The 14,732-nt window shown below is 33.6% G+C and overlaps 2 protein-coding genes across 2 annotated transcripts in view; one reads left to right on the top strand and one right to left on the bottom strand.

The window, feature by feature from the left end:
* DCP1 (decapping protein 1) overlaps nt 1-14,732 on the bottom strand; it is a 36,556-nt gene that overhangs the window by 19,547 nt on the left and 2,277 nt on the right. Inside the window, exon 2 of the mRNA XM_067087853.1 lies at nt 4,319-4,512. The gene's annotated coding sequence lies outside the window, so the exon portion shown is untranslated. The remainder of the gene's footprint in view (nt 1-4,318; nt 4,513-14,732) is intronic.
* Nucleotides 2,433-12,787, top strand: Dpm1 (Dolichyl-phosphate mannosyltransferase subunit 1). The gene is made up of 6 exons (XM_067087857.1): nt 2,433-2,694; nt 4,870-4,969; nt 6,705-6,815; nt 8,535-8,725; nt 9,353-9,467; nt 10,471-12,787. Exons 1-6 carry the CDS (start codon nt 2,597-2,599, stop codon nt 10,573-10,575), a joined length of 720 nt encoding a protein of 239 aa, XP_066943958.1. The 5' UTR covers nt 2,433-2,596; the 3' UTR covers nt 10,576-12,787.

The raw sequence follows: 14,732 nt of genomic DNA, 5'->3' as shown, positions 1-14,732 counted from the left end.
TACTTCTTTTCAGCTCTCTGGCTGTCTTTTTCATGAGATTCTGGACGAATATTCATTTAAATTCCTTCCTACATGCTTCATTTACACTATCAGGATATATCTTTCAATCCCTTACTCTACGCCCACTTCTGCATAATCACTCCTTGTTTTACAGACCAGCATTTTTATCTAATTGTTCCAGCCTATTGTTGATGTTTTTGGTGCAACATCCGTTCCTTTTCCTATCACTATTAACGTTTTACAGCGTTCTGAATATCTTAATATTATATTTGAGATAGGTCTGAATTCGAGTATGTGTCACGAATTTATACTCGGCTGAAGGGGTCATTCCTATGGTTGCTTGAAATTGATGTCTTTGGTTTGGTTGTCAGTTTTTTCGCCAGCTACAGAATTATTTCTTTCAAACAGTTCTCCTTTGCAGGCTTTCGTAATGCGTCCTTCGGGCATCGACAGGGCACCATTGGTGGACTCTGACCCTGTTTGTGAAAGAAAGTCATTGATAAGGTGGTCGTAGGCGTTTGCTTTAGACAGACTTTCTGTACATAGCCTAAGGGAATGCCAACTGTACAGGGGTATAGACGCTTATTTGTGGGATGTTCAAACCGCTTACCATTTGTGTCCTTACTTTCGGCCTGCCAAGCTAACCGTAATGAAATATAATAGTATTGTTTCTACCATCCGTGAATTAATACTCAAATACTGTGAACTTCACGCAATCAAAGACGGATATAATTATGATAAGAATTTTAGTTTGCAAAACGTTATGGATAACTGAAAGACACTGGATTAGTAGAGCTTTAAAAATCCAACTCTAAAATATTAAAAAGGCATAAAAAAACTCTGTCCTAGGAAGACATTATTTAGAGTAAATATCTCTAGCCTTGGTAAATATTATCGAGCTATCATTTCTCCCCACGTATTACAGATTTATTCTGTTAGGGGCAACACTGCGAATATTACGACCAATTAAAAAATGTACGTACACAACCTGCCAATATAAAAAGAAGGGAAGTATTTCCAGAGGGTCAACAAGAAACTTTAAAACCTAAGTAAAACAATGGATGTAGATTATAAAGACAGCGAGGAAATTAGGGGGAGGGACTAATTTACAAACATTCTGATATAATAGATCAAGCATCAAATGTGGTACGAATTAGCTTTCAAGGAGAATTATTAAAATATGGATGCTTTAGAAATGCTGCCACATAAAGTATATGAACTGTTACAGTCCTTATAACTAAAGGAGTTTCAAAGGGTTATGTAATAAGACTGTCATACTAATAATGAATGAATCTGCACGCCACAGTCATACCCATCCGAGCTAGCTATTTAAGCGAGAATTGAACAAAATTTGCAACTTAACACACTTGGCAACACAAAATATGAAATCAAAATATCTTAAAACTCTCTTGCAGAATACACTGCTAAAAGCTTTACTACTTGCAGGGGTACAGGTGAATATAAGTAATGACATCAAGAAGCAATATGGATGTTGAAAAAATAAACCTTGATCACAGAAGCAAGATAATTCAATAGGCAGCTATATGAAACTTTAAAAATGATGTAAGCACTTATGAACACTCAAGAAAAAAATGAAGACATTCTACTAAAATTGGCTATGATACAAAACTGCAGGCAATTCAGAAAAATCATAAACTGTCAACAATATACATAATTAGGATCATACTGAACTATCAAATAAAGGCAGATAACTTGCCTCCAAAACTAGACTCTAAGGTAGGAAAGATGTTATAAGAGCTTATAAAAAACAATACTTGGCTTAGAGGTCTGATACAAAGACGAAAATGTTTCAGCTGGAACACCATAGATACGTAAGTGCATAAAGATATCATATGCAGTGTCTGCATATGGTACCCGAAACACACGATGGTGCTGACTATTTGTTTCATGGTACCATATAAAGACAGCAGTAATCCTGATAAAGACATTGCAGTTTTTAACAGGTACACACAGCTTGTTCTTTGATGTCTTTATGGTCTTCCTTGTCTGTGGTGAACATCTATTAACGTGGTATTTTAGCTGAAGCATTTTCATATAATTATCAAACCTCTAAGCCAAGGTTTCGTGTCTTTTATAAGCTATCATCATCATCATCTAGGACACAGGCTTTCATAGTGTTGTTTTATTTTACTTTTCATCGGTAGCAATTTTTATTCCTCTTGGGCAACTGTTAGTATGTCCATTTGAATAGCCATTACAGGATAACAATTCAAGATACTGGATTAAAACTGAAGGATACTGATTTTGAAAGGAGTAATTGAAATGAATGTAGTTAAAGGACGTAATTTTACTCCGTTAGATTTCATTTTTAAGTATATGAGACCTGAGCCATCTCTGGAGTACTTTTAAAAGGCATATTGAGAACCATTATTCACCTAAGAAGAACTTATTTCAGAAACGCCCCCTGTCATCCAATGGCTGTTCGATACAGTCAAGTTGTCAAAACAAAAGTCAGCCTGCTAAGGCAACGTCAGCCGTACCACAGTTCAATTTGACTTATCATAGTTTGGCTTCCCTGAACTATACTGGAATTCCGCTTTGTGAAAAGGTTGCAAGTCGTGTGTCCAGATTTATTATGGGCGAAGATAAATATTCCGTGCTTCTTCCTACATACAATGAGAAAGAAAACCTACCCATAATCATATGGCTTCTTTGCAAATATTTTGACGAAAGGTAGGACACTTCCTATGTCCAGGATAACCCAAGTGTGAAGTTACGTACGTGATTAAGGGCATAAACCTGATTGTGATATGCAAGGCTAACCGTTATGATAATTATGTTAAAATTGGACGAGTATATATCTTCAGATACGAGAACATATGTTCTCACACCGTATTGTGGCCCTCCTGGGCTTCCTTACCACACCCCCTCTCCGTAGGGGCTAGTGCCGACAGTGCACAGTAGGCATTACGTAAGGTTCTTTGTAGCATCCCTTAGGCCCCCAGCTGCAACCCCTTTCATTCCTGTTACTGTACCTCCTCCATTCATATGCTCTTTCTTCCTTCTTACTTTCCACCCTCTCTAACAGTTTTTTCATAGTGCAACTGCAAGGATTCCTTCCTGTTACGCCTTTCAGACCTTTCTATGCTCAATTTCCATTTCAGTGTTGAATGACCTCATAGGTCCCAGCGCTTGGCCTTTGGCCTAAATTTTACATTTCAATTTGCTTATATAGGGCTCCACACCTTCCTGAAAGTGTGTGTTTGTATGTACCCTAAACCTAACTTGACCTTTAGCACTGTAAATTATATGGTGAAATGTGGGGATGCACCTTAACTTATCCTAAACCAGTATACTAGTTCATAGGCTAACTAGCAGGGTCCTTTTCCCTTCATCCCTATTAGCATTGGGTACATTTAACATCTGGTCATTTTAAGCTTAGAAGGTTTAAGAATGTGATTTGCTGGAAAGAGGGTCTAGTAACTTGCTGTATTTGATTGTGAGTATAGTTTTGCAAAAAAATTATAGCAACTATTCATCTCCCTTGTGCACTTATCCAAAGAAATATCCCATGCATTTGGTAAAAGATAAATATAATAAACACAATATTTCATATCTGCTGTCGAAAACTGATGGCTTTCGAGAAGTCAGCCATTGTACAGCTGAAGGGATGATTCCACAATTATTTGGAAATAAAATGGTCTGCATGGTGGTCATTAGGCTTAAATTGCAAATATTACACCAGGTACTGTATCAGAACATATAGCACATAGGGCAGCCAGTGTTCAATAGAATATCAGGTGGTGAAATTTGGGAGCCTGCAAACATTGTAGAGTTTAACCTTAAGAAGATATGAAGTAGTCTATGTTTAGTATTACCTTATTGTATAAAAAAAGAAATATCATATATACAGGTGCTACTTTTTAGTGCATCCAAATAAGCTCCCATGACTTTGCAAAGAACATCTAAGTTGTATAACTCACTGAAAACAGTCACAGTAAACTAAGAAATTTTATGAGACTCAGTATTCATTTGTTTATCGGTGAATCCAGTATGCAAGTTATAATTTACTTGGCTTTCAAATTTCACTGGGAAAATATACTGAAATGGCTATTATTCGACGATTGGGTGTTGCTGAATTCTGTGTTGGCACAAGAATAAGGTGCAATAATATTACCTTTAATTTCTCACCATTGCCTTAGTAAATAGCACTAATGATCATGATTGCAATGTTATTTCCCAGTGGAAGGTGAGGAACAAGCGGGACTATGTATTTAATGGCTAATGTATGATGAATTCATGAATTTCTCATGTTCCTGTAGGCCTATGTGCTTTCATATGTACAGTATTCACCTACCTCTGTTTGGATGTGTTGAAACTCCCGAGGCACAAACATTACTTGCATGATTACGTTTTCCAAGTGTTTTCCCTTACTGAGTTTATGATCTCACATACTGCATCTTAATAGGTTTTTCTTATTCCCCAGTTTCCTTATATTTTATGACTGTCCATTTTCTATCCTTCCTGGCTTTCACTAGCAGTGAACCATTCCTGAAGGATGATAATAGGAAGTAAAGAAATCTTACAGGGTATAATTGAAGTTTTATCATTGTATAATTGATTTATTAATAGTTTTTACTTGCTAATACAGTACATGTACCTATGTGGATTCTTTGATGTGGCTTTTTTGTTAGACATAACCTTTACTGGACATGAAATAATACTTACTTCAAGATATCAAAGAGTATTAGTGTAGATTAAACATTTTATTGTTGTTTAATAGTAGGTCATCTCCAAAACTGCACTTCAACCATAGGAAATACTTTATGTATTACTCATCTCTAGGATGTAAAGCACTACAATATACCTGTAGTGAGAAATTTTCTAATGAAATTCTTGTTTTTCCAGTGGCTATGACTATGAAATTATAGTGATTGATGACGGATCTCCAGACGGTACCCTTGAAGTAGCCAAGAAATTACAAGATATATATGGAGAAAACAGAATCGTAAGTTACCTATCAGAAGATTTAGCTAGTATTCTTATTTACCTTTAATTGAGCTTCTTGCATGCATTTTTCCTCCATTGTGTATGTTTTATCCTAAATATCTAACTCATGCAGGGTAGTTGCTGGTCAGTTGTTTACTTGCTTAATCTTATATGAAATTACAATCATAGAATAGTCAAAGAAACTTGCCTTATTGATGTAATGCTTCAGTATTTAAGTGATGTAATATATCTTTAAGTAGTGCATTTTATAAGTAACTCTTATCAGCTTATTTTTGTAAAAAAATAGAATAGACGTTTGTTAACTACTTTAATTATAGTGTTACAGAATCATTTACAGAAGAACCAAATAATAATGGCTCTTTGATCAAAATAGATTTAAATTTTGAAGGTCCTTGTAATTTGGGAAGATGTTCTGTACTATGATTGCAGGTATTGGGCCAAAATGTCTTAAGTGAGTATTTGAAAAGCAGTACAGGTTAGACAGTGCTACTTTCTTTAGTTTAAATTAAGAAATTATTAGGCAATGGAAGATTGTTATTGTTAGAATACAGACAGAAAAGGATCAAATGAATAAAAATGAGTTGAGCTATGTCAAGGGATCTCAGTCGCTCATCAAGTTTATTTGGAATTTTTGTATCTAATCTTTTTTCATTTTGATTTTTTGGTTGATAATGCATCAAATGGTACAGTATAATGTTTCACATAAGTAATGTTTATTTTATGATGTGATCGGGTCTATTCACTAGTCCTCCAAAGAAAAATTTGTGTGTGACTACATATGCAGAATACTTTAGTTTTGATGGTTGGTAACTGGATGCTTTAGCCCCAAGTTAATTTGCAGTGATAAAATTATGGTGACAAAAGATTCAGGCTTGTAGAAAGAGCAATGGGTACAGTAACACTCACAAAGCATTTTTTACAAAGTTGTCTCTGTTGGGGGTAATGCCGTCAGTGCTCCTCATGTGGTGCACTGTAGGCATTATTGTATCGGATACTTTAGAGTCTGCAGTGTCCCTTTGGCCCTTAGCTGCAACCTCTTTCATTCATGTTACTGTACCTCCATTCATATTCTCTTTCTTCCACCTGACTTTCCATCCTCTCCTAAAAATTGTTTCAAAGTGCACCTGCAAGGTTTTCCTCCTATTACTGCATACCTTTCAGACCTTTTTACTGTCAGTTTCCCTTTCAGCACTGAATGACCTCATAGGTTCCAGCACTTGCCTTAGGCCGAAATCCTATATTCTGTTCTATTCTATTCTTTACATAGTTGTACATATTTTGACTTGGAGGTCTGTTTGATAAAAATAGTACTTGGTAATCATTAGCAAATGGTCTCAGTGATCTACATTACTTAACAATTATTAGTGCAGTATGTAATGTCATGAGAGAATTATCTGGATAAATATTACTTTTTAACACTGAAAATTGTAATTTCTAAAAACTATTGAGTTTTTGCAAAAGCACAGTATTACAGTGCACTATGACTGATAGTCAGACACTTCTCTGCAGGTGTTGAACAAATGCATAGGTCTAGGTAGGTTCTGATGGCAAATAATAGTTGAAAATATTATATTCACCATAAGGTATCTCAGAAAATGATTTTATCAATATTGTGTATTGTGTAAAACAGAAAGTCTTCATATTTTTGCTCTACTCTTCCCGTTATATTAGTATATGCTTTTTAGAAAGGTTGAGTTTTTCAGTGAAATGTTTGCTTTTTTATCCTCATTCAGGTATTGCGACCTAGAGCAAAGAAACTAGGCCTTGGAACAGCATACATCCATGGTATTAAACATGCAACAGGTAACTTTGTCATCATTATGGATGCTGACCTATCCCATCATGTAAGTACTGTATGTCTACTTGAGATAATACTGTCAAGATTAGTTACAGTTAATCTAATCAACCAAGAGGTGTTTCAAGTTAGAAAGAATTGTTGACAGCAAAAAGAGAAACTCAGTACTGTACTGTGTTTGTGTAATTGAATATCTTCTATTACTATACAGTACATTGGGCTTTTAAAGGTGGTTTGATTAAATAATTGGGTAAAAGAAACTATATATAACTGTTACCATTTTAAAGAAAAATTCATGTGAAACAAGCTTAAAAGGTTTTTGGTTTGTAAGACATAATTCAAGAAAACAGGGATAATACTTAATGCGAAAAAAAGAGAGAAACTAGGAATAATTAAAGGTACTAGATTAAAAATGCACAAATATATGTGGTATGTAAGAAGCAGTGCAAGTCATAAATTTTAATGCATTACATGGCACCTCAGAGTAGTATCACAGCTGCTTATAAACTTACTGAGCAGTGTTATCAAACATATTACAGTACTGTACACTTTTACAGTAAGAAGAATGAAAGGCTTTGAAGACCAAGTAATGTGGAAATGTGATACTTTAGAAAAATATGAATGCTGTTGGTAGTATAGCCCTATGCTTTAATGGAATACCATTCTTCTCTTGGTAGTCAGTACTTTGTGGCCATTTTCCATGAACTTTATGTCAAGAGGCAGTTCCCAGTAGTACAGTATCTGTAATCCTGCTCTCCAAGAACCATTACTTGCAGCTCATTTCGCAGAATACCAACATCCATATTCTGATGAGGATCCACACTGCATAGTACCATTATATTGTTATGTGGAAGTTTTGATTTGCAAGTCCTTGGCCTTTTAACCTTGTTCCATTAGTACATTGGTTCATGTAGAAAAAATATGAATTGCTAAAGATAGGCATCATGCTTTGGAAGTTTGCTTTTATGTTGATGGCCTTGTGGCCTCTGCAAGAATGTATGCTCATAGTGACAAGTAATGATTTTAATCACCAAAGTCCATTATTAGTAGTGAATGGCATACATTTTGGAGAAATTAACTTAATAGGAACAAATTACAAATGCCTAAGTCCAATATAGGATAATGAAGTTCATCATTTCCAAAGAATGCTGAACTGCAGTAATTTTATCTAATTTCCAAAGTGACCTCACTGATTAGGTGCATGGATATTTTATGATGAATACTGTATATGCCTCACATGACCAGTCCCATACAGAGAGAATGAAATTGAACATTAACAAGGAAACACATCTTGTGCAACTGTCCTAATTTCAAACAATGCTCAGTGTGAAGTTTTAGAAGCAAATCCATAAAAAAATTGCATCATTTTTAGTTTTATTTCATTTGTAATATCTTAAAAGACTCAATTTACCAGATGACATACAATACAGTTACTGTATACTGATGTGTACTGGAAACCATATTTGAACCAGGTATGTTATAATGAAGAATTTTAATTCAATTGTGTGGCAAGAATGATTAGTTAATAATAATGATCAAAATCTAAAATGGCAACATTGGAGTCGTTAATGAACCTTCGGTAGCATCATTATGCAATAAATAATGTAACATGATAATAAAAAGTACTACAAAATAGTTATAGGTCAGTTTGATGCTGTTTGAGAATCTTCATTCATGTCTCTGAAGTTATGAATGTCAAAATGAATGTCAATTACTTTACCATCATATATGATGCTTACAAGTATCACATTTCTTTTTACTCTTTCAGCCCAAATTCATCCCCCAGTTCATCAAGACACAGCAAGAAGGCAATTATGATGTGGTTTCAGGAACTCGATACATTGGAGATGGAGGAGTGTATGGATGGGACTTGAAAAGGAAGATTATTAGTCGTGGGGCAAATTATGTAACTCAGGTTCTCTTGAGGCCAGGTGCTTCTGATCTTACAGGCTCTTTTAGGTAGGCATTCTTTTAAGAAATCTGATTTTATAAAATCAAGTTTTTTTTATAAAAACCCATCACCAACTCATATAAAGCCCCTACATTCATGGTTATCAAATGTTCAAAACACTGCTGTCTGTCTGATAAGCAGAATGACTGTAGTAATACTGCTTATGCACCATGTGGATCCTTAGGTCCAATGGTCAACTAGTTGAAAGCTTTCAAACATGGCCTGGTGTCCTACTTTTCATATGTGGGTGCCTGGATTATCAGTCGAAAGTCATGTGCCCCACAAAGATCCCTATTAACAACTTAACTGTATTTGTACAAAATATACTGCATACCATTTCCTTAACTCAGCTGGGCTTCTTAATGTTTCAGCATTACTTATACTGTGCTGTATTTGCACTTGGTCTACTGTTAGAAAATGAGTCTGTTTTTATTCACTAATGTAATATAGTTCCACCTATGTATATTCACTGCCTAAAATTAATGCTGTAAGATTGATAATAATAGCCTAGTATGCTAACTTTCTTTGTATTATATGTCATGTTTTTCACTGATTAGATTTGACAAAATCTACGACTCTGTATGTGTAGTGATGTTGTATTTATCTTTACTTAAGCTATTCAATGTTTATTTCAGGTTGTATCGTAAGGAAGTACTACAGAAACTAGTTGAATCTTGTGTTAGCAAAGGTTACGTATTCCAGATGGAGATGATCATCCGTGCTAGGCAGTTTAACTACACTATTGGTGAGGTAAGCATCGAGAGAAAAGGTTTAAGATCAGATTAACTTTATATCCCTCATGCACAGCTCTGTTGTCAACTATTGGCAAACAAGGAATATATTTTGATTTTTAATGGGTATTGTCTTGAAATTATTTTAGGTAATAAATGTTATATAGCATGAAATTGATACATTATATCCAATTATTAGGCATTAGTGCCAGATTTTGTTACAGTATTACTGTATAGTTTTTGTTATGCTTCTGGATTATTTGTTACACAGTTTCATACTTTAATTTAATACAATATTTCTTAGCTTAGCTTGGTTGCTTTCAAGATATGTTACACTTTTTATGAGGCTATTAATGTGGTTTCAATTATTGCTTCATTCTGTTGGTTATGTTACATTTCTATAGTTTTCCAACTATTGCATATGTATTACTTCAGATTTTCCTAAGTTGAATGGCATCTGCCATTTTATTGACCATTTATTTATCTTTTTAGCTGTATCACTGCTCTGTCACTGTCATTACTAATACCCATTTTTGTATCATAAGCTAACTTATTTGCTAATTAACTTTAAGCCCAACTTCTAAAAGTAGGTAACAGAGAATAGAAAACCCAGCACTGAAATGTAAGACACCATTTCTCCCAAGATATCACCATCTTAAGGTCACCTAATGAACATTTTGCTGAGGGTCATCAAAGTCTGTTTCCCCACTCATGAGATGTTCTTCTAACACACAAAGCCACAGACAATAGTATAACAGTTTATTTTGCTGTTATTTTTTTGCCTCTGTCTTCAGTTTACCTTTTATTTTATAATCTCGCCTTTTTAGTATTTATCCAGTATAGGAAATCTTGAAATTACATGAAGGTTAGTTATAGGTATTTTATTGAAAAGGATTAATCAGTTATCTTTTTGCTCTCCTCTTACAGTAACTCATTCATTAGTTATATGCAATATTATCTTCCCTGTGTCCTGACAGTTTGCCCAGATTTGTAGTATTTTATGTAATACATTTACTTTTCAGGTTCCTATCAGCTTTGTTGACAGGGTCTATGGTGAAAGCAAACTAGGTGGATCAGAGATTGTAGGCTTCATCAAAGGCCTCCTTTACTTATTTGCAACCACCTAGACAACTCAAGACGAGTTGTGATAACGAAGATTACACTTAGGTTTATATTGTTAAGAGAAAACTTTCAAACCTTTACAAAGATAGTTTTGTACAGCATATTTTGTAAAAGATGGATTGATGGCTATTTGTCCAAAGTTTAAGTGTCACGTAAATAAAATTGGGGAATTTTTGTACCGTAAATCCTATATCTCAGTTGGATATTTTAAGTTATTTATGTATTTTCTATGTAATGTGTGTTCACTGTCTTGTGAATTAAGATTAGCTACATTTGCATTTAAGATCAGTATTCAACTATATTTGTAAGAACTAGTATGTAATACAGTAATGAAAGTTTTTTATTTCATATTACATGACAATAAACCTTTTACATAAATTTTCATTACCCAAACCAATGTAACTTGAACTTCAATTTGTGAAGTAAAATTTCAGGATGCTTTGATCTTAATTTTTATGAGTTCAGTTAAATTACAGTTTTTATGATTTTTTTCACTATTTCACTAATGATTGTGTTCCACATGTTTTTGTTGCTTAAACTGTGCAATGCATGAAAATATGGTTTTTGTTATTTCAAGTGTAGCAGAATCTTTATGAAGGAAAATGGAATAGCTTTCACATTAAGACCTGACCAACCAAACTGTTAGTAAGATGATTATGTATCCTAAGGTTTCCTTTCTGGCTATATATAAATTTTTAGTTTGAGTTATGTTGGGGTATTCATTTTATTTTATGAAACTGATAGTATCACAACCTAAAATGAACTTGTAATTTGTCTTTGATTCAGTGATCTTGAGTAATGAACTGCCATAGGTTAATGCATGGTGATGGGAACCCGGGCTGCTTAGTAATTTGTAATGAGAATATAGTATTTTGGTTACTGCAGTTGAGGCACTGTTATTATGCAGTAGCTAACCAAAGCTAATCCTCCTTTGATGTTCTGGCCAGTTTTCTGTAGCGATTTTGATAGTTTTAAAGGACTTTGATGGTACATGGTAAATTGAAGCAGTTGCAAATGCAGTTATTAAAACATATAACACATGGGACCAGTAGTTGCATAATCACAACTATCATTATTATAAAAGTAGTTTAGCCAGCCCATGGAGTCTCATAACTTTTATAGGTTTGAAACTTGAAGTAAGATTTGATAAAAGGGGTTGGACAGTTACATGGAGAGAGACCAAGGAAATGGCTGAAAAACTAAAGACAGACAGCACTGCATTAGAGGGAAAATTACCTTAGAGAAAACCTTCAGTACCATTTGCATGTAAGGCACACTTCTAGGTACTTACTCTTTGATAAGCCAAGAAAGTAGGTTTACTAAGCAAACTCTCTCTGACTTAAAATCAGTTAAAGACTGAACACCATTTACAATGTACTCTACTGACATGAGAAAAAATGCTTAATTCATTTGTTTCATGTACCTGTGTTCATTCTTTATTTGCACGCATATTATGGCAGTATATTAGCATGTATTGGCTCTATAAGGCCTGTTCTACTTCCATCAGTCTGCGCCTATGACCAATTAGTTACAAAGAGCTAATGAATTTCTTATTAAGTACTTTACAATGATGATGAAATTTTTGTACTTGGCTGAAAGGTTAAGTTGACAGAGGTTGAATAAGCCATAAACTTAAAATATTTTTAACTCAAAACATAATTGTTTATTGTTAATGGTTAGATATTTAAAAAATACTACTGTACAGTATTTGAAATACAAGTCAGGCATTACTTTTTATATTTGTTAAGTTTGTGGTGCAATGTGAATATTTATGTGTATGTTCTGTTATTTAGAAATGCCTGATTTTCTTGAGCAGTTTTGCATTTGGTTCTGCCTCATAAGAAATTTCAGCTTTTCGTCAGCATTATCATGTTGTCATGTACTGTAATTAATGTGTGGGAGAAGTATAAGTTAAATATTTGTTTAATTTTTTTATGTTTTTTTTTGTGAAGTGATTTTAGCAGATGAGATTATGTAATGTGCTGTATTGAATAAAACACTGCTATAAAGTTTCATGTGTACCACACTGGTGCAGAATTACTACAGTATAAGCAAGTAGATTTCTGTAATTGATAAAATTTGAAGTTGTAAGTCATAACTAACTAACCTTAACTGCTAAAATTTAATTGTCCCAATGTCTTGTTAGCAACTGTATAGTGCTGTATATACTTATTGTTTTGTAAAGTGATATATTCTTAATAAAATTTTATACCTGAATTGTAAGATTTTTTAGCAAAACATTTTTTCAGATTTTGATCTGACTAAATTTTATGTAGTTTATGTAAAAAGCATTAATGTCAGTCACAAAGCACGCTGCAATGTAGAGCATAGAAATGACATTAGCTTTACACAAAAATGAAGGTGAGGATGAACCAGCTAACAGTAACTCAGTAAACATACAGTATTAGGTTCTCTACAATAAGATACACAAGTATCTAAGTACAGTGCTTAACTGAAGTGCTGGAATACCTTGTAGCAGTGAGTGGTAAAAGGTATTAAAAAACTTATAGGGCACTCTCATAAAACAATATCTTTCAGAACTATCCACAGCCATTGGTGGCTTTAAACAATCCTACAAACACTGTAAGAGCAAATGCAGAAAATGGGAATTTTATTAATGTTGTTTGGTTACTTAAAACATTACATAAACTGGAAAACTGTCACTGAAAATGAACATCAAATGAATTATGGTTGCCGATAAATGAGCTCACTAGCGCAGCACTAAGCAGAGTGAAAAATGAGGAGATTACAGCAAACTAATAACTCGAGAAAGTCACAAATTAAAACTAAAGTAGTGAAAGTACTTCCACAGACTCTGAAACTACTTCCAAACTGGCAAAGCACAATTCTGATACTATCATAAACCAAACTCAGCACATACAGAAAATTATATAATTAAAAGAGAGAAATTAAATAAAAAAAAAAGGTGCAATTACCCTGATGAGTTCCAAAAATTCAAGGGATCTCCGAATACTGCTGACCAGTTGGCAAACGAACATGAGTTACTTGCCTAGCCACCAGGGCCATGTGATTTTTTTTTTTTTTTACCGAGATGATACATCAGGGTAGTCTTTGAGCAAAACGCAGATGCTGTTATGTTATGACAACAAAGACAAGGTGAACATTTTAGAATTTATCACAGTTCAAGAAGGGAGAAATGAAACAGCATGAAATATATTTTATCAACACATCTTTTTACTAATGAAAAGTACCTACATTTATTAGACTCGCTGTAAGTTATCAGTTTTACTTTTATTGAGTATCACTGACCCCCTAGTTATCGCTATTCGGAAAAACCAATATGAAATACATTCAGTCTTTAATGTAACCAGTTTATGATACTCTACTGAGGCTGGCTGTGGGCGTAGAAGTATAATTTGACCATGGCTATATATATATATATATATATACATATATATATATATATATATATATATATATATATATATATATATATATATATATATATATATATATATATATATATATATATATATATATATATATATATATATATATATATATATATATATATATATATAACCATGGTAGTGGAATCGAAAGCAGATATAATGGCCACACTATTGTTGTCAAATTATAATAGTGGAAAAGCAACATTAAGTATATATAACATATAATATATATATATATATATATATATATATATATATATATATATATATATATATATATATATATGTGTGTGTGTGTGTGTGTGTGTGTGTGTGTGTGTCTCACGAGTGATTTGGTTATTTTGCTAATTTCCTGGTCATTTTACCAAAACACCAGTAAGTTTTAAAAATATCCCAAATCAAAGTCCTAAAGTAGAGAGAGGTTTGTTTGCTTTAGTTCATTTCTGAATGATTGTTCTTTGACACCGATCAATTAATTACTTGCATGATTGTTACGCACGTTCAGTATTAGCGGACCAGTTGTATATAACTGATTGCCATTTTGAGTGGTAATCGTTTTGATGGGTTGTAAGACTAATTCTATTCTGAAGTTTCAGTGGGTATTCTTTCAACTTTCCTACCCAACTTGGTTCAGCTAGAGAGTTCCTACCCAACTTGGTTCAACCAGAGAGTTTAACAAAATTTGGGTCAGGAAGCACAGAAATAGGTCGTTTCCTGCTCACAGGAATAGACATAAGCCTACTTCAGGC

The sequence above is a fragment of the Macrobrachium rosenbergii genome, chromosome 44 (assembly GCF_040412425.1).
Source record: "Macrobrachium rosenbergii isolate ZJJX-2024 chromosome 44, ASM4041242v1, whole genome shotgun sequence".
NCBI classification, from domain to species: domain Eukaryota; kingdom Metazoa; phylum Arthropoda; class Malacostraca; order Decapoda; family Palaemonidae; genus Macrobrachium; species Macrobrachium rosenbergii.
Note: the sequence above shows the minus strand (reverse complement) of the source record. Positions and strands in the feature narration are given on the sequence as shown.

Bases quoted from the DNA above. Each gene is read 5' to 3' on its own strand.
- Dpm1 (XM_067087857.1), top strand. From the start codon at position 2,597: ATGGGCGAAGATAAATATTCCGTGCTTCTTCCTACATACAATGAGAAA. The intron at 2,695-4,869 runs GTAGGACACTTC...TTGTTTTTCCAG, and splicing joins TGCAAATATTTTGACGAAAG to TGGCTATGACTATGAAATTA. The intron at 8,726-9,352 runs GTAGGCATTCTT...TGTTTATTTCAG, and splicing joins GATCTTACAGGCTCTTTTAG to GTTGTATCGTAAGGAAGTAC.